The sequence below is a fragment of the Sceloporus occidentalis genome, unplaced genomic scaffold (assembly GCF_023333645.1).
Source record: "Sceloporus occidentalis isolate IW3139 unplaced genomic scaffold, rSceOcc1.0.p SCAF_2, whole genome shotgun sequence".
NCBI classification, from domain to species: domain Eukaryota; kingdom Metazoa; phylum Chordata; class Lepidosauria; order Squamata; family Phrynosomatidae; genus Sceloporus; species Sceloporus occidentalis.
In genome coordinates, this window is record NW_028316982.1 from 268,472,816 (window position 1) to 268,496,491 (window position 23,676).

General features: G+C 43.6%; 1 protein-coding gene across 1 annotated transcript; it reads left to right on the top strand.

The window, feature by feature from the left end:
* Window positions 1-250: 250 nt before the first annotated feature.
* Window positions 251-22,198, top strand: LRRC32 (leucine rich repeat containing 32). Its single transcript, XM_089508280.1, has 3 exons — window positions 251-280; window positions 9,682-9,772; window positions 20,267-22,198. Exons 2-3 carry the CDS (start codon window positions 9,686-9,688, stop codon window positions 22,196-22,198), a joined length of 2,019 nt encoding a protein of 672 aa, XP_089364406.1. The 5' UTR covers window positions 251-280; window positions 9,682-9,685.
* Window positions 22,199-23,676: the final 1,478 nt, after the last annotated feature.

The window sequence follows — 23,676 nt, forward strand, 5'->3', positions numbered from 1 at the left end:
GCTCTGAAGGAAACCAGGATGAGACCTGAAGAGCGCATGAAGAGCCAAGGAGTAATCTGTGAGAAGCAATCTCTGTTCACCCACTCCCCTTCTTGGGTGACTTAACTTTTTCTCTCGGCTTGCTCTCACTCAGCTCAGATGCCTCTGGACGGCGCATGCATGCGCCTCTGTGTTGCTCCAGTAGAAAGAATCAGCCTTGACATTCCCATTGCAGAGGGCACCTCTCTGGAAAAGAATCCCCAAAGGATACCCAGGGCCCACATTGCCACCACAACCTTAGGTGGGTACCCCTTTATTTTTATTTTGTATTAAATGTCTTGCTGAGAAGTGGGTGGGAGAAAATCTAAGCAGATGTTTGTTCTGATCACAAAACAGATAAATTAAGGGATCTGTCTGGATTCTTGGACTACTTTGGGAGACTCTGATTTCATCGGGTTAAAACAGAACATCTGCTCTTTATTGGCCTGTTTGCTGTTTTAGGAAAGGAAAGATTAATTGGAGAGTGGTTGCAATGAAAGCAATGTGCGATGCTCACATCCCACAGAGGAAAAGGAAGGACAATGTTTGAGTTCTACTGCTCCACTCATTGGTGCTTGCTTTTGAGTAAATATGCTCCTGTTTGTACCATATGTCCCATTCATAGACATGTGAGAAGGCTGGAGAGTGCAACTCTATGTATGTGCTTACCCAGAGGCAGTATGGAGTAATGGTCAGATTGCTGAAGTGGGTCCTGGGAGCCTTAGGGTGCATCTACACTGTAGAAATAACACAGTTTGACTCCACTTTAAGTGCTGCAGCTCCATCCTATGGGATCCTGGGGTCTCTAGCCTTCTCTGCCAAAAAGTGCTACAAATCTCAGAATTCTGTTGGATGGAGCCACAGCAGTTAAAGTGGGGCCAAACTGCATTATTTCTACAGTGCAGAGGCATCTTAAGACCCCCAAGACCCTACAGAATCCTGGGATTTGTAGTTTTGTGAAATACCAGAATCCTTTAGCGGAGAGAGCTAAACACCTTGTAAAATGATAAATCCCACAATTCCATAGGATGGAGCTGTAGCACTTAAAATGGTGTCAAACTGCATTATTTCTATAGTGTAGAGGCAACCTAAGACTCCCAAGACTCTCTTCAGCAACCTACTGCCATGGCTTCATCCTACAGAATCCTAGGATTTGTAGTATTGTGAAAGCCCCAGCACCCTTTGGCAGAAAAGGCTAAAGACCTTGTAAAACTACAGATTCCAGGATTCCATAAGATGGACCTACAGCACTTAAAACGGTGACAAACATCATTATTTCTATAGTGTAGATGCACCCTCAGATTCTAATCCCTGATGGGTCATGAGACTCACTCAGTGACCCTGGATCAGTCACCCTCACTATTTCTGAACCTAACCCACCTCACAGGGTTGTTGTGAGCATCAAACGGAGGCAGGAGAGCATTTACATCATCTTGAGATCATTGGAGGAAAGACAGGATAGAAGTGGAGAAATAAAATGAACAGAAGTAAGCCCCATTGAAGCCAGTGGGACTTTCTCTGGAATAAACATGCATTTTGGTTAAGTTTGGGAAATTTGGCCAGATTGTACTCTCTCTCTCTCTCTGCATTCTATTAATGTAATGGAGGTAGGATTAAAATTGAAACATGATTCTGAATATAACCAGATGGGACGTCATCAGAGCAAATGGACTTGTCTGTAACAGGTGCTTTTACCTCATTCCACATGTTACATGACAAGGACTGGAGCAGTTGCCAACTGGTTGCTTGAGGAAAGGGATAGCAACTATGCAGCATTCCAAATGTTTATGGATCACAACACCCATTCCTCATGCTATCCAAGGCTGCTGGGAGTTGCAGTCATCTGGTGAAAATGATTGTTAGCAGGTTGCAAAGAAAGTACATTTTCACACATAGCAAAATTAGCCAACATCATGCTTACATGGTGCAAATCCACAGTGATGTACTTACATGGTGGTTGCAGTACACCACCCTCCTGCTGAATACCAGTGTGATGAATACCAGTGTGATGATTCCATGTGCCTTTTTATTGTCCCCTTGCGCAAGGGGGAATGTACAGCCAGGGTTTCTCCCATCCCAGTGAATCTCATTGAAGGCAGTGACAAATGGTTACCACCCCATCCAAAAATGCACAACTGCATGCCTGGAATCCTGGAGGCTCATCCCAACTAGAGTAGACCCATTCAATCAAGTGTTGGAGGGTGAGTCGAAGTGTACATAAATCAGTTGATTTGGTGGCTCTGCTCTAGACAAGACTAATGATAAGATTAGGCCCATGTCAAATGTTTACACTCATGGAATTCTGCTTACGCAACCATGAAAGGAATAGGCCTGTTGCACAAGGGCCAAAGAAGTACAATTGCATGACCAATATGATCCCAATCAATGTCATGAGATGTGGCGAAGACAGTTGATAGCTTAATGGCTTCAAAAGAAGACTAGATTATGGAGGCAGAGGAAAAGGTCTATCAATGAGGTCTGGATATCTGAATGGAACTGCTGTGTTCAGAGGTACCATGCTGGGGTGAGGAACCAAAACTGGGTGGGAGAGTCAAATAATGGATTTCAGCAGGGAAAAATGTTGGATACTACATTTGGGCAGTAAAAATGAAATGCACAGATATAAGATGGGTGATGCCTGGCTTGATAACAGTACATGATCTAGGAGTGTTAGTGGACCACAGGATGAACCTGAGTCAGCAATGTGATTCAGCAGCTAAGAAAGCCAATGCAATTCTAAGATGCATCGATAGGAATATAATGTCTGGATTGAGGGAAATAATAGTGCCACTTTATTCTGGTTTGGTCAGACCTCACCTGGAGTACTGCATCCAGTTCTGGGCACCACAATTCAAGAAGATGTTAACAAGGTGGAACGTGTCCAGAGGAGGGTGACAAAAAGGAGGGGAAGTCTGAAAACCATGCTTTTATGAGGGGCATCTTAGGGAGCTGGGTATGCTTAATAATAATAATATAATAGTAATAAATTTTTTATTTCTATCCTGCTTTTCCATGGTGATCAAAGCGGCGTACAGTATGCAATTAAAATACAGACATGTCAATAAAATGATTTAAAATATCATATTAAAAAAATAAACTAATTACACAGCCAGCTGAGTTGAAAGTCCGAGAACATAGCCAAGGTCATAACAAATGGGGGGAGAGTGTATAATATCACATCTCATGGGGGGAAAGCTTGGTGAAAAAAATAGGTCTTAAGGTTCTTTTTGAAGAGATCCAGGGAGGTGGTGGAACGGAACTCGTTGGGAAGGTTATTCCACATTTTTGGGGCCAAGATGGAAAAGGCCCTTTGCGAGGTCGCCGCATAATGCACAGTTGGGATCTTCAGCAATTTCTTCCCGACAGATCTGAGTGTGCGGGGCGGATTATATGGGGAGAGGCGGTCCTCCAAGTACCCTGGGCCCAAGCCATTTAGGGCTTTGTAGGTAATTACCAACACCTTGTATTGCGCCCGGAAGCGAATAGGCAGCCAATGAAGATCTTTCAAAATTGGTGTTATATGGTCAGCCCTGGAGCATCCAGTGACCAGTCTCGCTGCCATGTTCTGCACTAATTGAAGCTTCCGAGTTTGGTACAAGGGTTGCCCCATGTAGAGCGCATTACAGAAATCCAATCGAGAGGTTACCAGAGCGTGTACTATAGTTTCAAGGTCCCTTCAGTCCAGGTAGGGTCGCAGCTGGCGTATCAGCCAAAGCTGATAACAAGCGCTTCTGACCGTCACACCCACCTGAGATGTCAGTTGGAGCGACGAGTCCAGAAGCACTCCCAGACTGCAAACAGAGTCCTTCAGGGGGAGTGTGACCCCGTTCAGGACAGGTGGCGAAATTACAGTACCCGGGCCTGGGGAACCTATCACTAGTACTTCCATTTTCTCTGGATTCAAGCTGAGTCTGTTTTTCCTCATCCAGCCCATTACTGACTCCAAGCAGGCATTTAGAGGAGAGATGCCATCCTTAGTCACTTCATCAGTCGGAGACACAGATATGGGTGTCATCAGCATACTGATAACACTGCGCCCGTGTCTACGGATGATCTCGCCCAGCGGTTTCATGTAAATGTTAAATAGCATGGGGGACAGAATAGCTCCTTGAGGGACACCAGATGTAAGTTTCCTCTTATCGGAGCAGACGTCCCCCAGCTGCACCATCTGGAATCTACCCAAGAGGTAGGAACGGAACCACTGGAGCGCAGTGGCCCCGATACCTAACTCCCTCAGGTGTTCCAGAAGGATACCATGGTCGATGGTATCGAAAGTCGCTGAGATATCCAAAAGCACTAACAGGGACACGCTTCCCCTGTCCATGCTCAGACGGAGGTCATCAACTAAGGCGACCATGGCAGTCTCAACTCCATAGCCCGCCCGGAAGCCGGTTTGAAATGGGTCTAGAAAATCCGTTTCATCCAAGATTGCTTGAAGCTGGAAGGCAACCGCTCTCTCGATCACCTTACCCAAAAAAGGCAGCAGTGACAGGCCGATAGTTGTTATGTATCAGGCGGTCTAAAGAGGGCTTTTTTAGCAGAGGTTTAACAACTGCTACTTTCAGGCTAGATGGAAGCCACCCCTCGCTAAGAGATGTATTTATTATGCGGTGCAACATAGATGCTACCGCAGTTCCCCACTGAGCAGCCAGCCATGAGGGGCAGGTATCGAGAGAGCATGTTGTCTTCCTAACACTTCCAAGAATCTTCGAAGTATGCTTAGCCTGGGGAAGAGAAGATTAAGTGGAGACATGATACTCATGTTTAAATATTTGAAGGGATGCCATGCTGAGGATGGAGCAAGCTTGTTTTCTGCTCCAGAGAATAGGGAGATTATCAGACGGGGGATGGGAGCAAAGCCCATCCATATCCCATCTGTGACAGTGATTGCGTAAAAGACATTCACATGTTCGCAATGATCCTGTCATTAAACTGTCAGTGAAGCAGAACTGCATTAACAAGTTCATCCGTTAATACAAAATGAAGGGCAAGGACAGGACCATTCGACTTCAAAGACGGGACAATGACTGGATAAGTGCAACGTCATGTGAAAGTCTTTCACGAGATCGTGGTCAATCACAGTTTAATGCTGGGACACTGACAGGATAAGCATCACATCATATGAAATTATTTTCATGATCACACTTTAAGGATGAGAAAAGGACAGGACAAGGACATCCCGTCCCCCGTCTGATAATCTCTTAGGACCTGGAACAATGGAATCAAGCTACTGGAAAAGAGATTCCATAAGCCTCGAATCCTGATTCAATGTATGTGCCCCTAGTTCCCACTGGAAATTCATCCCAATCCTCACTGGATCAATTCCAATGGAAAAAATGTGGAGCAAATGCCAAAAGCCTGAGGTATTTTGGTAGCCGGTTTTTGGTGGTTCTTTTGGAAAAAATCAATTCTGATGTGATCCCTAAGAGTGGGAACTCCAAATCAGAATCTATCTTTTTAAAAGGGGAGGGACAAATGGCAGGGGGGTGTGTGTTGTCCATCCCCAGAAATGTCACACACACACTCAGTGCCACCTTTTTGGGTCCTTTTAAAAAAAACAAATAAAACTAAGCGCAAAAGCAATAGATTGGCAAAGCAATTATTTGTAGAAACATATAGCTGCTTAGCCATTCTAACGATTTTGCTATTAGTTTTTTTGTTTTTTTTAAAAGGACCCAAAAAGGTGGCACTGGGTGTGACCCTATTCTCTGGAGCAAAAAACAGTCTCCCCCCTCCTCCTCCTGTCTCCATTCCCCGGTGTCCGCGCTCCTTCCACCCGGCCTCGCCTCCATCCTCCTCCTACTCCTTCTCTCCATCCAGTGGTGATTCAGGCGGGGGGGGATGGGGGAAGGGACTGGGGGAGACAGTGGCGGGCACCTCCTCCTCCTCAAATCTTCACTGAGCCACCTCCCTCCCTTGGGCAAGTCACACTCTCTCAGCCTCAGACCCAACTGGGGAAAGAGCCAAGTCAAGAGCGCAGAGGCCGGGAGAGGGGCCAACAAACGGGGATGAAGGTCCATGTCAAAAAACAGCAATTCCAAAAGGTCCCCATTCATATGTGGATGAGGGGCCTTTTGGAATTGATTTGGCATAGCGGAGCAGAGCCAAATCGAGATTTGGATTTTTCTGTAAGTGGGAATGACCTCAATGTAAACATTAGGAAGAACCTCCTAATGGTAAGAGCTGTTCAATAGTAGAATAGGCTGTTTTGGAGTCTCCTTTGGAGTTTTTCGGAAAGAGGCTGAATGGCCATCTGTAGGGAGTGCTTTGACTGTGTATTCCTCCATGGTAGGGGATTACACTGGATGACTCCTTGGGGTCTCTTCCAGTTCTATGATTCTATTATTCTAGCCCTTCTGGATTGAAAAAGGAATGGGAGTGGCAGAATTAAGCTGGCACTGGGAATACTGCTGTTATTTGTGATCATTGATGGGTAATAACAGTGGTATCCCCCCTGCTGCCACCAACTCTGCTCACCTTCCTAACTGATAAGCCACCTAATATGTTTGGGAACTTTTCTGTACAAGAGGGAGAGACTATCATCGACCTCCATAGGTCACATTTGGCCTGAAGCCTGCAGGTTCATCAATCCTATATCATGTCATGAGATACCAGTTACTTACAAGTCATCATGAGCAAAAAAATTTGCCCTAAGGTTCTGGCTATCCGTTTCCTGGAAGCATTTAGTTGACTACTAGGGGCAGCAGGATGCTGGACTAGAAGATATGTCTTTGCCATTCAGGCTCATCTTATTCTCCCCGTGAAATCTATTGCCTTAATATTGTTGAGACGTAAGGGAGAATTGAAAGTTTCTGAGAGTATGTCAAAGATGTGGATTTGAATCTTAACTTGGCCACAGTCTTTGCATGTCCTTCCAGCCTCTTCTCAGGAACAGAAAAAACCACAGTCACACATTAGATAGATCTGTGTAGGCACAGGAGTGGCTCAAAGTCTGTTGGAAGGCAAGGAAAAAACTGGCCACTTTGGCATTTTGTTGCATGTTAGCAGTGGGCAGCCATGGGGCAATAGATGACCTCACCACACTGTATCCTTTGCTCACCTCAGAATGAAGTTCTTAGAAGTCTAAAAGCCGCTAGACTTAAATAGGTTGCAGGGCACTCTGGCCTTGTTTTAAAAACTTCCCTATTTTCTTTTTCAAAACCAGTACTTCTAGTTTTGTTTCCTTTTGTTACGCTTTGGGGGATTTTTGGCAGCCTACAGAGCCAGTGTGGCATAGTGGTTTGAGTGCTGGACTATGACTCTGGAGACCAGAGTTCGGTTCCCAGCTTGGCCACGAAACCCACTGGGTGATCTTGGGCAAGTCACACCCTCTCAGCCTCAGGGGAAGGCAATGGCAAACCTCCTCTGAACAAATCTTGCCAAGGAAACCCCATGATAGGTTTGCCTCAGGGTCACCATAAGTTGGAAACAACTTGAAGCCACACAACAACATCACGGTCACAGGGGATGTAAATTGCCCTCCTGGATCCAGTGCAGTTGCATTGCTCAGAGATGTGCATAAGCAGGCATTACACATCAATGCATATCCTTGTGCTTTGTGCACAAATGTCCGCCACTGAACACTGAGCTTTTGAGTTGAACATTTTCACAATTAGGTGGCGTAGTGCAACCAAGATGTAGTTTTTAAAAATTCTCCAATGCACATGCTTACAATTCACTTTAAACCATTTAAAACTATTTAAACCCTTTAAATCAACCTTTTAATTTTGTTAATTGTTTAATATGATTTCAGCTTTTAAAAAAAATACTTTGTTTATACTATTTAAAATTTGTAAGAATGGTTTGAATGTATACCACCCTGAGATCTTTGGATAAAGGGTGGGATCTAAATATTTTAATAGATAATAATAAACTATATGCAAGGTTATACTTTGTTATTGTTATGTGCCATCAAGTAGACTTCAATTTATGGCAACCCTATGAATAAAAGATCTCTAGGTCTCCCTGTGATCAACAGCCCTGCTCAGATTTTGCAAACTCAGGGCCATGGCTACCATGATTAAATCTATCTAGCTGAAATCGGATCTTCCTTTTCTCCTACTGCTTTCTACCTTTGCCTCATTTTGTCTTTTCTACTTTAGTCATCTTGGATCCTAGGAAGAGTTCAGGTTTGATTTGCTGCATGTGTTCATGTGCCTCTAATAATAATAATAATAATAATAATAATAATAATAATTTTTATTTATATTTCCCACCTCTCCTTTAAGTTGCCTTAGAGCAGTCCCATGAATTTCATAGAGTTTTCCTAGGCAAGGAACACTCAGAAGTGATTTTGCCAGTTCCTTCCTCTGAAATATAGCCTATGAGGTCCCTCATCCAACTATTAACCAGGGCTGACCCTACTTAGCAGCCACGGTGGTGTAGTGGTTTGAGTGTTGGACTAGGAAATCAAGAATCAAATCCCAGTTCAGCCATGGCAGCCAACTTAATCAGGTGCATTCAGGATGCATGTGAACAACTGAGATTTAACCCGGATTCATCCTGGATTATTTTTGCAGTGTGAATAATCCCTTGGTAACAGGCCATTTTGCTGCAGTTGGGACTATTTTAGAGGGGGATATCTCTTGATTTTTTTTTAAGGGGTTGAGTTTGGGAGCCACAAAACTGCCCTTGAAAATGTCCATATTTTATGAAAAAGTCCACAAAAAGTGGCCCAGGAACCAGATGCTACTCCCTCCACACCTGCAAGCAAGATTTATTGGGTATAAGCTTCCATGGTTTCCCATCATCAGATGCAAATAGGCTGCTGTCCACAAAAGCTTATGCCTGATAGAACTGGTTAGTCTTTAAGCTTCCACAAGTCTCTTTGCACTCCCCCCAACATCCCCAAGTTAGTGGATCAGACCACTAGCCTGTCTCCACTGTACTCAAATCCATTCTTAGTTCTCCTTTCTTGAACAGTGAATATTACTGCCTGCTGAACCATGGCAGCCTGAAGAAATGAGATTCCTAAACTTGCACTCCAGTTCCTGTCAGAATGGACCTCCTTCTCTACATGCAAATGATAAAGTAGTAAAGTAAAAGTTGCAGGGGGGGGGGGCATTGCAATCATGGCAATAGTATCTAAAAAGCTGGCCTGGGGATGGAGTCAGGGCAGCGCGTCCAGATGACGCATGCCCTGACCCCGTCCCAGGGCACCATAACTCCATGTGCCTCTCCACATGGCGTGCAGCGTTATGACACTCCTCCACTTTTTGCAGCTCCTGTTTGCACCCTTGAAAGGCCAGATTGGGGCCACGGTGTGAGGTTGCCGTGGCCCCAATCTGGCTAGTAAAGAAGTGGCCTATTGAGTCCCTAAGTCACCATCATGAATGTGAAGCCATTATAGATCAGTAAATCTAGGTAACTGTTGTGTACACTGCTTAGGACCTTATTGCATGGCAAAAAAGAGTGACTTACCCCTGACAGGATACATTTACTTATGGGATGCAGTTGGGAATTATGGCATTAAAAATGTCGCTGATGCCACAGGGCAACTGCATCCTTGGCCAATTTGCAAACATGAGAAGCACCTAAAATTTGTACTAAATTTGAAAACCCAGAATGGACTATCCACCCCACTGATATGAGCCCCCCCCCCCCTTCTTCAATTCCTCCTGGACTCCACTGCTCTCTAACCATTCCTTTTCCTCTACTCTACAGAGCCATGCAATTCCACTTCTACTTCTTCCTGGCAGTGCTGAATGGTGGCATCTCAACCTACCGGCCCATGGCAGCACCACTCTGTGAAATGGTAATAGCTTGGTTTGGCTGATTCATTTTAAAATCAACCCATTACTGGGACTGTTGTGCAACTGTGCAGGAAAATGTTTTGATTAATGACGCCTCTAAATAGTGGATAGTTTAAGCATGCTTTTTTTGGAAAGGAAATCCGGCACCACCATGAACGTCATCCCATGTAGTTTGGCTCTTAAGTGTTATGTCTGCAGTCATCCCAGGTTTGATGTTATCTGCTGTAGGTTGGGTGACTCGGGTATAGATCAGCTAGGATTTCTTGCTATCTGCTATTCAACAATCCAGTCATTTCATAGACACTTACACACATTGAACGAACTTAGAAAAGCTCTCTTTTTTGGACTACATTTCCCAGCATCTGGCCATTCGGGATGTACAATACTGGGTACTGGAGTCCTCCTGCTCCTCCAGAAAAAGAACTTTTCCACGCTCTGTTGATAAAAGGATGGATGTTTGGAGCTAACTAGCAATGGAAGAAAAGTGTGTTTGATTCACTTATGGTCCCCAAAACACATTCCTGAACTCACAACTCTTTAATTTTCAGTACTGTATATACTTTTTGCACCAGGAAAAGCACACACACTTAGCAAATCATGCTCAAAAGCCAACCCTTGTGCCATTCCCATCCATGGACATCTAATTCTGATGCTTCCCTCCTGCCTGTCATCAGCCTTGAATAAAAGATTCCCAGATTCCCAGACCCACCAGATTCTTTGGGCCTTGGGGCCCATTCTGCACAGTTAAAGTTTCTTTCCTGGCCAAAATGATCTCACATCTCTTTCTAGGGAAAAATGAAAGGCAGGGCATAGGCAGTGTATTCTAAGTCTGTTCCCTCTCTCCCCTCTTATTATGATTACAGAACATTGGGAGGACAAAGGGAGGTTAAGAGATTCAAGTTTCGTTAAACCAGATTGTTAAACTAGATTGTCTTCTGAGCCAGAAAGGCGGCTGGAATAGGAGGCCAGAAGAGGCAATCGTTTCTGTTAATGGATCTTGAAATCATGTGAAATGCTTTTGCATTTTACTGCAACCAAGCTTTGAGGAAACTCTATGAAATGTAGGGAGTCACCACAAATCAACAGGCAGCTTGAAGGCACACATACACACCCATGACCATGCAAGAGCACTTCCTGGAGAATTGGGACCCAGCTGCATAAGACTGGGGTGTGGGTACAACTAGTTGTAGCGATGTAAAAATCTGACTTGTTTTGTTCTCACAAACAAGTAATTTCTCCCTTCCGACATTTTACGGAGGAAAACCAGAATACGTGTAGCCAAGCAAGAACACAATGTGTCAAGAATGCAAAAGTCATTAATGAGGAAGTACAGACAAACTAGGCGCAGCTGCAGCAGTTTGCTTTTGCCTGAGCCCACTGGGAAGAGTGAGATGCAGCCCCTTCTTCTCCTCCTGTTTCCTGGCTGAGTTAAGTGAGTGCGAGCTACTTTTCCACTTTAAATTCAGTTTGCAGCAACTGAAATAAAGTGAGGACAAAGAAGGCAAGTGGGTGGAAGAGAGAGAAATTGGAACATTTTTAAAGCGGCTGAAAAAGTGGGATGACAATCAGGATTGTCCTTGTCAAATTTGGACAGTTGGGGGGTACATAAATTCCAATTTTTTTCTCCCTGGTGTGGAGGGAAAAAAAGAATATTTCTGACCATTTCTTGCCTGGTACATATAACACCCTGAAGTGTTCTGGGAAAATATTCTGTGCAGAAATGTACATGTTGTTTGTGTGTGTGTGTATGAGAGTTGTCATGTTTTGCACAAAAAAGTGCTGTTTCCAGAGATTCGCGTGTGGAGTTTTGTTGTATATGGTTGCTATAATCTGCCAAAACGCAGTAATTTTGCACTTAAAAAAACCCTTGCACTAAAATTGTAATTTTGTACATACATCATACAAAGTGGATATCTGGAAATAATGTTTTTATGGAAATGTACTTTTCATACAGGTGTATTTCTCTGCAGAATAGTTTCCCGGGGCAGAAATTATGATGTATGAATACTGGGTGAAAATTGTACATTATCCTTGTTACTGTGTTATTCTTCCCAATTGGGTTTCCTGGGTGCCAGGAAACCCAACCATGGGCCAGAAAATGAATAACAGAATATTCATTCCATCCCTAAAGTTATCTTAGATCAACTCTTCTTCCAGGGATCTGCGTGAGCCAGACCTGTGCTCTGGAATTCCCATCTTCTGTTTGCTGCCTTTGGAGAAGAAATCCAAAGGGTGCTGTTGCCAAATCATTGCATTCCAGTGTTTACTATCTTATCCCCAACTTTTTCTTTTCCTCGCCAGGAAAGGAGCAGTTTGGAAGAGGCTATAAAATGCAAAATCTACATACCCTCCTACTGTCCTGATCCAGCTGAGACAGTGACAATTAATCCTTCGTCCTTCACTTTTTCAACTGCTGTTAAAATATCTTGGTTTCTCTGGTCTAATCTGCACTACAGAAATAACACAGTTTGACACCACTTTAATGACCATGGCTCAATGCTATGGAATCTTGTGATTTGTAGTTTGTGGCACTAGAGCTCTCTGACAGAGAAGGCCAGATATCTCAAACACTACAAATCACTAAATTCCATAACCATGGCAGTTAAGGCAATGTCAAACTGTGTTATTTCTGCAGTGTGGGTTAGACCTCTCTCATCCTCCCTTTGTCCTCAGCTTACTTCAGTTGCTGCAAGCTGAGTTTTAAAATGCAAAAGTTGTTTGAAGTCAATCAACTCAGCAGCATGGAAAGGAGAGGAGTCTTGCCTTTTCCAGTAGGCTCAGGCAAAAGCAAACTGCTGCAGCCTCTCCTAGCTTGTGTGTTTTTCCTCATTAATAGATTTTGCCATCTTGCCCATGCTGTGATATTGTTTGACCAAACATGTCCTTGTTTTCATCTGACAAATGTTGGCAGGTATGAATTTAATGCCATTAAGTCTGCTGTGGATAGGCAAATTGCTGGAAAGGCTTCTAAAGAGCAGCAAAGATATACAATTGAGCACAATTATACAATTGTATAATTACAGCGCTATAGAAATAAAGTTTAATAATAATAATAATAATAATAATAATAATACTCAAGTCAGAATCATCCAGGCCACTGTATTTCTCTTCTCCATGAACAGACATGAGAGCTGGACAGTAAAGAAAGCAGATGGAAAGAAAATCAACCCATTTGAGATGTGGTGCTGGAGGATACCATGGACACCTAAAAAGTCAAACAAATGGGTCCTTGAACAAATCAAATCAGAACTCTTCTTGGAAGCCAAGATGATCAAATTGAGTCTGTCGTTCTTTGGCCACATAAGGAGAAGGCACGGATCACTATTAAAAACAATAATGCTAGGAAAGGTAGAGGGTAAAAGAAGGAGAGGAAGACCGCATGCCAGATAGATGGACTCAGTTGGGGAGTCACAGGCATGGGTTTGCAGCTGCTTGAGCTCATTTTCTGGATTTAGAATGTCAAATTCCTATAAAATCAGCATAATTTTAAAAATAGCCTCATGACCACCAGTTTTACAGGCCTTCCTTCTCCCCACTTTTCCTGATCACGTGTCACATCTGGACTCAGACAACATGCAGAAACTGACTCTCACCAGTTTCCACTGAGCACTATTAAATTATAAATATAATTATAATAATAAAATGGGCTCAGTGAAAACCAGTGAAAGTCAGTTTCTGCAACTTAGTCTGAATCTAGATATGATGCTTGATCATTCAGAACAGGAGAAGGAAGGACGCAAGGGAGGAAGGGATGGAGGGAAACTCTATCCTATTTCAAGAACGTTAGGATGCAAAACCATGAATATGCAGGTAAAATCAAAACAAAAAGAAACGGGAAAGTCTTGATACTTCCGTGGACTTTTTCATTTTTTCTGGATAATCCCAAAGATTGTACAAAAATCTTCATATTTGTTGAAAATGGTGAGGGCATTATCTCTTCATGCATTTGAGAGCAAGGAACTCAAAGATATACATTCCTCCCGTCCTTCATGCTCAGCGAGCCGTGTTGTTTGGAAACTTGCCATTTTGGCTACGGGATTGCCTTCTTCTGGCATGCTAAAGCCATGCCATTTGTCTGGAAAGACATACGTACGCACATCTCTCATTACTCACAAGTGAGCCAACCAATGCTCACTTTCTACAAGACGGCTTTCCCAGCTTCCATCCTCGCTGCATGGCCTGTTTTTCTACAGATGGTTTGGGGAAGGGCTTCCCGAAAAACAAGCATTCTGAAGAAAGAACTGCACAATTCACAGGAATCAGGACTTCCACATGGCCTCCTCTCTCCTCCCTGCTTCTCAAATAACAAATACTCTTGGAGTTGTCAAAAAGGCTGGTAATATATTCAGAAATTTTACACTGTACTCCAAGCAGCAAGGCACTTCTAAGGTTGGTTTCCCTGTAAGGACAAGCATATGGGCGCTTTCAAGAACTACGTACATGTGAGTGTGTGTGAACTGCCCCCAAATAAAAATTCTGCCTCACTCATAAAATTTTCCTTCAGTTTCCAAATTTCTAGCATTGCAGTAACTTAGGGCCTGTTCACACTACAAAATTAGAGCACTATGGAGCCAGCATGGTGTAGTGGTTTGAGCATTCGACTATAGGACTCTGGAGACTAAGGTTCAAATCCTGGCTCAGCCATGAAAACCCACTGGATAACCGTGGGCAAGTCACACTCTCTCAGAGGGTTGCAATGGCAAACCCTCTCTGAAGAAAGTTGCCAAGAAAACCCCATGATACGTTTGTCATACGGTCACTTTAAGTCAGAAATGACTTGGAGTCACACAACAACAACATCAATGGTACACTTTAACTGCTAACCTTCCGCCCTATGGAATCCTGGGATTTGTAGTTTAGGGAGGCAGTAGAGCTCTCTGTCTAAGAATTTTAAACCTCCCTAAACTGCAACTCCGAGCATTGCATGGGATGTTGCCATGGCAGTCATTATGGCCCTGTTTGCACTGGAGTGGGGCAGCCTGGATTATCCTGGCCCCATTGCAAAGTCCTTTATTCTATAGCCAGGTGGGTTACCGCATGCTCATCTCACTGAGCCCCCTGGCGTGTCCAGTGCTGCCATGGGTCACTTTGCTTTAAGGTCAGCATGAGGAGTCTTGCAATGGTACCATGGCTGTAGCACCACCATCTAGTATCATAGACTTGTGGAGTTGGAAGAGACCCCAAGAGCCATTCAGTCCAACCCCATTCTGCCATGCAAGGACTCTCAATCAAAGCATCCCCAACAGGTTATCCAGCCTCTGCTTAAAGTTCTCCGAGGAAGGAGACTCCACCTCATTCTGAGGGAGTGTGTTCCACTGTCAAACAGCTCTTATTGTCAGGAAGTTCCTCCTAATGTTGAGCTGGAATCTCTTTTCCTGTAGCTTGAGTCCATTGCTCCATGTCCTGTTCTCTGGAGCAGCAGAAAACAAGCTCAATATGACATCCCTTCAAATATTTAAACAGAGCTATCATATCACCTCTTAACTTTCTCTTCTCTAGGCTAAACATCCCCAGATCCCTAAGTCTTTCCTCATAGGGCATGGTTTCCTGGCCCTTCACCATTTTAGTTGCCCTCCTTTGGACACGCTCCAGTTTCTCTAGAGCAAGTGACTGGTGGCAGCGGGGGATGCATATGCAGTCAGCTGCTTGGCTTCAACATGGACCAGCTCAGATTTTCCTATCATGCCCTGCTTTCAGAACATGGATATTGACTCGAAGATACAAGCCATGGACCTGGTGGGACCTGCTGCTGAACCAGAGCAGGAAGAGGTTCCTGAGCCACACATCTCAGAGACAGACCAGGGTGCGATACTGCTCAGGCAGAGAGTCCTGCCCATTCAGATGCAGAAGACAACTTACCCCTACCTACAGTCACCAAATGAAGACAACAAAGGGAGGGCTTGAGGAAGTCTCACAGGATTTATAGGAAGCAGCAATGAATAAGACAACAGCTGCATTAAGAAAGCCAGTGTGGCGTAGTCATTTGAGTGTTGGACTATGGGGTTTATCAGACACGGGAAATTGGAAGTACAGTCCGTCCCCGCCTTACGCAGGGGATCCGTTCCGGATCCCTCCGCGTAAGGAGAGTTCCGCCTATGCTCGAGCCCCATTGGAAACAATGGGGCTCGTGTGCGGCAGTGCGGCGGCGCACGCGCCCATTCAATTGAATGGGATGCGCCGCCCTTCCGCCCTGCGCGCGCCCCGCGGCTTGAACGCGTGTGCTCAAGGCAGCGTAAGGCACGCCCGCGTATGGCACGGGCGCACTGTATAATCCAATGGCAGTCCAAACGCAATCATGGGGTTTCACGTTATTGCGTGATAGACTACCACACGAAATTTTGGGCAATGGGAAGTCAGTCCGAGCACAATCATGGGGTTTCACATTATTGCATGAGAGGTGATCACATGCAATTTCGGGCAATGGCATGCTATTTTCGGGCAATGGGAAGTCAGTTTGAATGCAATTCGAATTCATGTAAATTCACTCAACTAGTGAATTCACGTGAATGTGTTCTGGCCCACTTTCTTTTCATTCGAAATTAAAAGAAATTCCTCCCATGTGATAAACTCCTATGACTCTGGAGACTAGATTTCTTTAGAGGAGGGTTGCCATTGCCTATCTCTGAGGCTGAGAGCATATGACATGCCCAAGGTCAAGGTGCATGTGTCATTTAAACAGCATACCTCCAAAGTGACCTAAAACAGCTTTATTTTGGCCTGTCTGTTCAGGCCCTAAGACACAAAATAATGGGTGCAAGCTACAGAAAAAGAGATTCCACCTCAACATTAGAAGGAACTTCCTAACAGTAAGAGCTGTTTGACAGTGGAATAGGCTTCTTGGAGAGTGGTGGAGTCTCCTTCTTTGGAGGTCTTTAAACAGAGGCTGGATGGCCAACTGTTAGGAGTGCTTTGATTGTGTATTCCTGCATGGCCCTTGTGGTCTATGCTGTCTCTCAGCTCCAGAAACTTGCTTGCCTATCTGTCCCTTTTCTTTCCCAATTCCTGAAATTCCCCACTTCACTGAGGTTGACTCAAGCCAACCCATCAAATGAACATGAATAAGTCAGAGGATAACAGACCTAGCGGAGGGTTGCAGAGCCCCAAGCTTGTTTCTGTGAAATCTGCCTTCCCTATGAGTGCCATACATCCTGTTTTCCTTTTGCATTCTTTCTTATTCCATATGGGAATACCCATAATAGATTGTGGCCCTCGTGCCAAAAAGGGAAGAGGAAAAAAAGCAGAATTATGTTTGTTTTGTAAGAGCAAAAGCAGAGGAAGAGAGGCCCAGACAAAGTTGGAAGGAGTTCAAAAGGAGCTCAGAAGGAAAAGGGGGGCAGAGACCTCCGCTTGTGACACAGAATTTGGGGCAGTCTGGAAATGGTTTCTTAGGAATGATTAGGAGTTAATGGCTCATAAGAGCCTTTAATAAGAAATGCAACAAGGAGAGAATGAGGAGCAGATACAGAGCAAGTTCTGATACTAATAATATTACTTTTGCTAACAAAGGATGTGACTCTTTTCTTCTTTCATTCCTTCCTCTATACAAGAATGAAGACTCTCAAAAGCTTTCTTCTTGAGGCATGAGATTATGAGAGTTTCTGGGTAGTTTTTGACTACTTTTTGCACTGATTTTTTTAATGCACACATTTGTTTTGATAAAATAAAAACAACACACAAGGTAAAACTATTAGAAAGAAAGAGGGAAAACATACATCCTATCAACAAACCTAACAAACTCCGCAAGCAACAAGATAACTAAGAAAAAGAAAAAAGAAAAAGTGAGAGACATATAACTTCCAGTTTACTAGCTGCTTGTTATGATTATCAAAGTATTTTACTTCCTCTAAAGGTATATAAGACACACTTCTACGTATTATTCCATTCTTGTATGTTTGTTGTTAACTGCCCTCAAGTCGATTTTGACCCATGGCAACCTATGAGTGAGAAACCTTCAAGGCCCCTTATCCTCAAATGCCCTACTCAACTCTGGCAGATTCATAGCCATGACATCTCTGGTTGAATTTAGCCATCTGAGATGTGATCTTCCTCTTTTCCTACTGCCTTTACTTTATCAAACGTTATTGTATTTTCTATTGAATCCTTTCTTCTCATGATATGGCCAAAACAGAACAACCTGGGTTTAGTTATCTTTGCTTCGAAGGAGAGTTGGGCCTCATCTGCTCTAGGATCCATCCATTGGTCTTTTTAGTGGTCCAGAGCATTCTGAGAACACTCCTCCAGCACTACATCTCAAATAAGTTCATTTTTCCCATGTCAGCTTTCTTCACTGTTCAGCTTTTACAACCATACATAGCAGTTTATCACATGAAGGAGATCGGAGTTTGTCCGGGGAAATCGCATAATTATGCAAAATGATTTCACATGATGTCGCACAAAACCCGCCATTAAAGTGGTCACAAAGAAGCATTAATATGCATCTTTTTACTTTCCAGATTTCAGTGACAATGCATTTCCGATATCACTTCATTTGTGCAATTGTGTGTGACAATCATTTGCACAGTTACTCGCCATTTTCACTTTATTTGTGAGATGCTTTAAATGCACTTTAATCTCTCTTTAATGCTGAAATTAACCCCAGTGTGATAAACTTCATAGAAATGGAAAATATCATTGAACTGACAATCCTAACTTTAGTATTTAGTGATATATCTTTTCACTTCAGGATCTTATCTAGTTCCTTCACAGCTGTCCTTCCAAGTCCTAGTCTTCCTCTGATTTCTTGACTGCAGTCTTTGCTCCGATCGATGTCTAAGGCCAAGGATGGAAAGTCTTGAACTATTCCATTCTACTATTCTGCAAAACTTAAAATTGCTATTATCCCCATTTATTTTCTTATGAAGTCAAGTACTAAGTCTTATTCTCTTAAAAAACTGTTCAAAGACTTCCCCCAAATCAAATGTGTCATTTCGACTAGGTTATACAATTTTAGGCACTTTTGTACTTTTGCAAAATTCATGTAGTGTGTGTGTGTGTGTGTGTGTGTGCATAAAACCTCTGTGGAATTTTTTGTTTTGCTTTTGAGAGGGATTGCAACACAAACCAAGGTATATGAAGGAGGAACATTCATGGGGTGGGTGGGGATGCTTTCACATTTTGGGAGGACTTTCTATATGGGTTTGGGGTGGAAAGTATCTGAAAATCATGCTTTAAAAAAAAGAGGATTGAAGGACATTGTGAAACTGGAAAAACAGAGTCCAAGGGCTACTTCTCACCCATTTCTGGCTTAGACAATTGCTTGCGCCATGTGACAGGCATTTGTCTAAACCAGTACCTTTGCTCCAACCTGGAAGCCAAGCATTCAAGAAACTAGTACAGAGCCATTTGTCTTCTCCTGCCAATGCTATCACCTCCTTTCTATTCCTTTCCTCCCCACTGGTGTTTCCATAGGCTTTTCTTCTTAGCCCTGCTACCTTCAGGTGCCTTATCACACTGCCAATGCATTTATTAAAGAACCAGCCAAGAAATGTAAGATTTGTTGGTCTCTCATTTGTTAGCTATCACCAATATCCCAAATCATCTATTTAGTTAGGGAGACATAAGTAATATCACCTGGCCTGCCTGACTCCTCCAGCCCATCATAAGAGCCAGCAACTGCATCAGGCAAAGGAGATCCTTAGTTAATTCAATTTTGGAATAGAGCTCAAGGAGGGAGTGCAGTTGCGACAAAGATTTGTGACATCTGATTGATGCAGTCTTACTGACTGGCAGGAAGGTAGAAGAAACATGATATCCCTTGCAATCTGATTGGAAGCTGAACAGATCTTCTTTGCCCAATCTGGCTGCTGGGTTTTAAGGTGGATTGGGGTGACATTTATATAGATTTACCTAAGACAATGTAGTCTTACTGAATGCAGACTTCTTGTTGTGGTGGTGGTGGTGGTGGTGGTGTGCCTTCAAGTCATTTCCAATTTATGGCAACCCTAAGGCTTGGCCAAGAATGTCCCACTTCCAAATACCTTAGCTTGTGTTGGAGTCCCTCTCAAAATGGAGCCACTTCTAGCCACCATTTTGAAATTGGTTCTGAAGGAAAACAGAGGTATTTCAATCATGGGGTATTCTTGGAAAGATTTCTTTAGAGGAGGTTTGCCATTGCCTTCCCCTGAGGCTGAAAGCATGCGACTTGCCCAGGGTCACCCCATGGGTTTCATGACCAAGCTGGGAATCGAACTGTAGTCTCCAGAGTGCCAACACTCAAACCATTACACCACGCTCTATGGATCCATAAGTCTAGGTTATGAATTTGTAACTGCAAAACTGAATATCAGCCTTAGTTAATAATTCTGAAATTAAGTTAAGACAATCAATAAAGTTACCAATAAATTAATTGAGTTTTTTCTTATGGAAAGTGTTCTTTGAACACTTCTAACTGAATAGGTTTTAATTAGTTAGATCCTATCACTGACTTTGTGATATTTGTCTCCAAGGTGGTTGCTCCAGCTACTGTTAACTTTTTCTCTCTCTCCTTTTTTCTGCAGAGAAACATGGATGCTTTATGTTACAACAGAAACCTTCACCAGATACCCTCAGAGCTTCATCCCAATGTAAACAAAATTGTCCTTTCTGAGAACAAGCTTCAAAATATCACAGAGATACCCCTGACTTTTTACAGTTCCCTCAGACACTTGGACTTAAGCTCCAACCACATTGGCTTCATCAAGCCAGGGATCTTCAGCAGCTTGAGGAGTTTGGAGGGGATCAGTTTAGCCAACAACCAACTCTATCGGATGGCTCAGAGTAACCTGTGGATTGGGCTACTACCCCAAGTCAGGACGCTAGACTTGTCTCGCAATAGACTCTATAATGGGATGGCTGAACATTTCCTCCACAAAGCACCATCCCTTCAGTATCTTTCACTGGCAGAGAACAGCATTATAGAAATATCACAAAGAACATTTCAGGGGTCTCCAGCTTTGGTTGACGTGAACCTACACAGTAATATGATCATGGAGATAGAAGAGGGAGCTTTTGAAAATTTATCACAACTCTCCAAACTCAACCTCTCTATGAACTCACTCACCTGTATTGCTGGTTTCAACTTGAAGCAGCTGCAAATTCTTGACCTCAGCCGGAATAGTATCGAGATCTTCTATTCCACTGAATCCAAGGAAGAATTCAACCTGATATGGCTGGACTTGAGTGAGAACAAATTGCTTCGGTTCCCTGTTCTCCCACAGGTCAACAGACTGGCCTATCTGAATCTAACGAAAAATATAATACAGTTTGTTATGATGGAATCTGCTACTGAGGATGTGGACTACAGTTGGGGAGATGGACCTCTTCATCTTTTGGATCAGGATCAAAAGAGCAATGCAAGTTCTCTACACTTGCCTGAGCTGTTACATTTGGATCTGAGCTACAATGAGATCAAATCCATCCCGAGTGACTTCTTTGCTTCTATGTCAGCCCTTCGGTTTCTTAACCTTAGCAAAAATTGCCTTCGGACTTTTGTGGCAAGTTCTGAGCTCATCTCTCTGGCCATTCTTGACATCAGTTCTAACTCTTTACAGGATCTGGAACTGGATGCCAGTGCCCTGGACGAGTTACAAGAACTCTATCTTCAAGAGAACAGTCTGCAAGCGCTATGGTCAGATATCTTTACAAGCCTTCCACGCCTCTGGCTGCTTAACCTCCGAAGCAACAACCTGAGTCTTTGCAGCTTGTATTCAGGATTAGCCAGAAAAAGGCTTGCAGCTGAAGAAGATGGTTGTGTCTCCTTTGTTGACCTTCCTGAGCTTCAGCATTTATATCTATCAGACAATAAGTTGAAGAACATCCCAGTGTATGGTTTCTACCGGACTCAACTTGTAGTTTTAGATCTCTCTATGAACTGGGGACTTCACATAGATGCCAAATCACTGACTGGCTTGGAACACTCTCTTGAATATTTGGATTTACACGGTAACGGCATGACAACTCTGAATCTAAATTTCCCCCTTTTCTCGAACCTGAAATATCTCAACCTATCTGACAATCAGCTCAGCTGGTTGTCTCCATGGACTGAGGGCTGCTGTGCCTTGGAAGTTCTGGATCTGCAAAACAACAGCTTCAGCAGTCTGAAAAGCAGCAAGATCCCAGCTCTGGAAAAAAACCTGCGGAATCTGTACTTAGCTGGAAACCCACTCAGTTGCTGTGGAAACATTTGGCTCTCTCACATGATCCACAAAACCACTGTGGAGATCCCCAATCTAGACCTTGTCAAATGCCAGCATGTCAAGAGTTTTGGATATGAAGAAGAAGAGATGCATGTGGTCAATATCAGGCCAGAGGACTGTGAAAAAGAGGACCTCAAGAAGATGAGTGTGCTGATTCTACTAGCAGTGGTCCTGGTTCTGTCACTGGTGGCCATTGGAGTAGGTGTGTTTTGTTGCTATCGTCGGCATATATTTGGACGTCACTATAAGGCATAGATGGTGCATTGCCTTTGTAAGGGTCCCAGGCACATTGATGTTATTCAACCACTCTCCACTGGACAATTCATGGTCAGTTGCATGAACAGACTCAACTGAAGTGCATACAACATGATATGAAACTTTTGTCGGTTGTTCAGGATCCATGATGAGTCCTTCATGTGGGCAAGTCATCACTGAATTGCCACGTTTGGGAGAAACTGCTCTAAGCTTGTCCTCCAGGGATCCCTCTGAAGCTCATGAAGCTAAACCAAGAAGAATCCATGGCAGTGTTTTCTGAACGTATACTCAGAGCTCCCTGTGTTCGGTGCATTAAAATGGACAGCACACCACTCACTCTTACATTTCCCCCCAAACCCCACCCCACACCAATTCCCACTGCCCCTCCCCATATACATACATACATACATACATCCGTTCCTATAACATGGGCACTTTCCTTGCACTGACTACAGGGTATTTTTATTAATGCTGTTCCCTGTTTTCCCATCCTCCCCTTTGCTCAGTGAAGCCCCGAACTGTTGTTTCTTTGAGCAAGAATGAGGCTTCTAGGATTCCTCCATACTTATGTGCAATAGTGCAACATTGTAGTGCATCCCAATTCTCCATTATTTCATACCTTGAGATGGAGGGATTGAGACCCGCACATGGGCACTGCCTCATTTTAGGCCTGGTTTAATTTTTGAAGCATAGTCTAACCCACTTGCAATACACTGGCATGTGTGAATTACCAATTTACTGCCAGTTCAGTGGGCATCAAGCCAGAAATGTGCTCTACTTTCTGGTTGGTTGTCCAGAAGAAAGGAAAGGAAGGCTTATTAACCCACATGTGTTTCTGCCTGCCAATCATGGCACCAATACACTTCAGAGGTTTGACCAAGTTACTTCCACTGGTAGGATAAATATCTCACAATACTACAAATTCCAGAATTCCATAACATGGAGCCATGGCAGTTAAAGTGGTGTCAAACTGCATAAATTCTGCAGTGCAGACTAGACCTAGGACCCTTTGTCATGGCAACAGGCCAATTGAGACCTTGTCTTTTGCTGGGTTTCTCCACCTTGTAGCCTCAGCACATTGTGATCCCATTTCTCTCATTCATTCATTCATTCATTCATTCATTCATTCATTCATTCATTCTCCTTACCTGCTTGCCATTCTCCCTGCTGTTCCTCCATCACTGTTAAAAATCCCTGTGGTCAGTCTCCCCAGCTCAGAAGCCATCTTCACATGCTCTGGTTTCTTCAGATCTCCTTGCACCTTTCAAAGGGAACTGCTGCAAGAGGACCTCATCTGGGCTTGATCCTGATCCTGCCAGGACTCTTATATCTCAGCACTGGTCCTTCATCTTGGATGCCGAAAACCAAATATAGATACCTCAAAATTCTCATAGGTCACATCGACCTGTGTTTGTCTTCAGTATCTTCACTGATGGTAGTTTTTGCACATTCCTGGTGATCCCTCCAAATGAAGAACA

Bases quoted from the DNA above. Each gene is read 5' to 3' on its own strand.
- LRRC32 (XM_089508280.1), top strand. From the start codon at position 9,686: ATGCAATTCCACTTCTACTTCTTCCTGGCAGTGCTGAATGGTGGCATC. The intron at 9,773-20,266 runs GTAATAGCTTGG...TTTTTTCTGCAG, and splicing joins CAGCACCACTCTGTGAAATG to AGAAACATGGATGCTTTATG.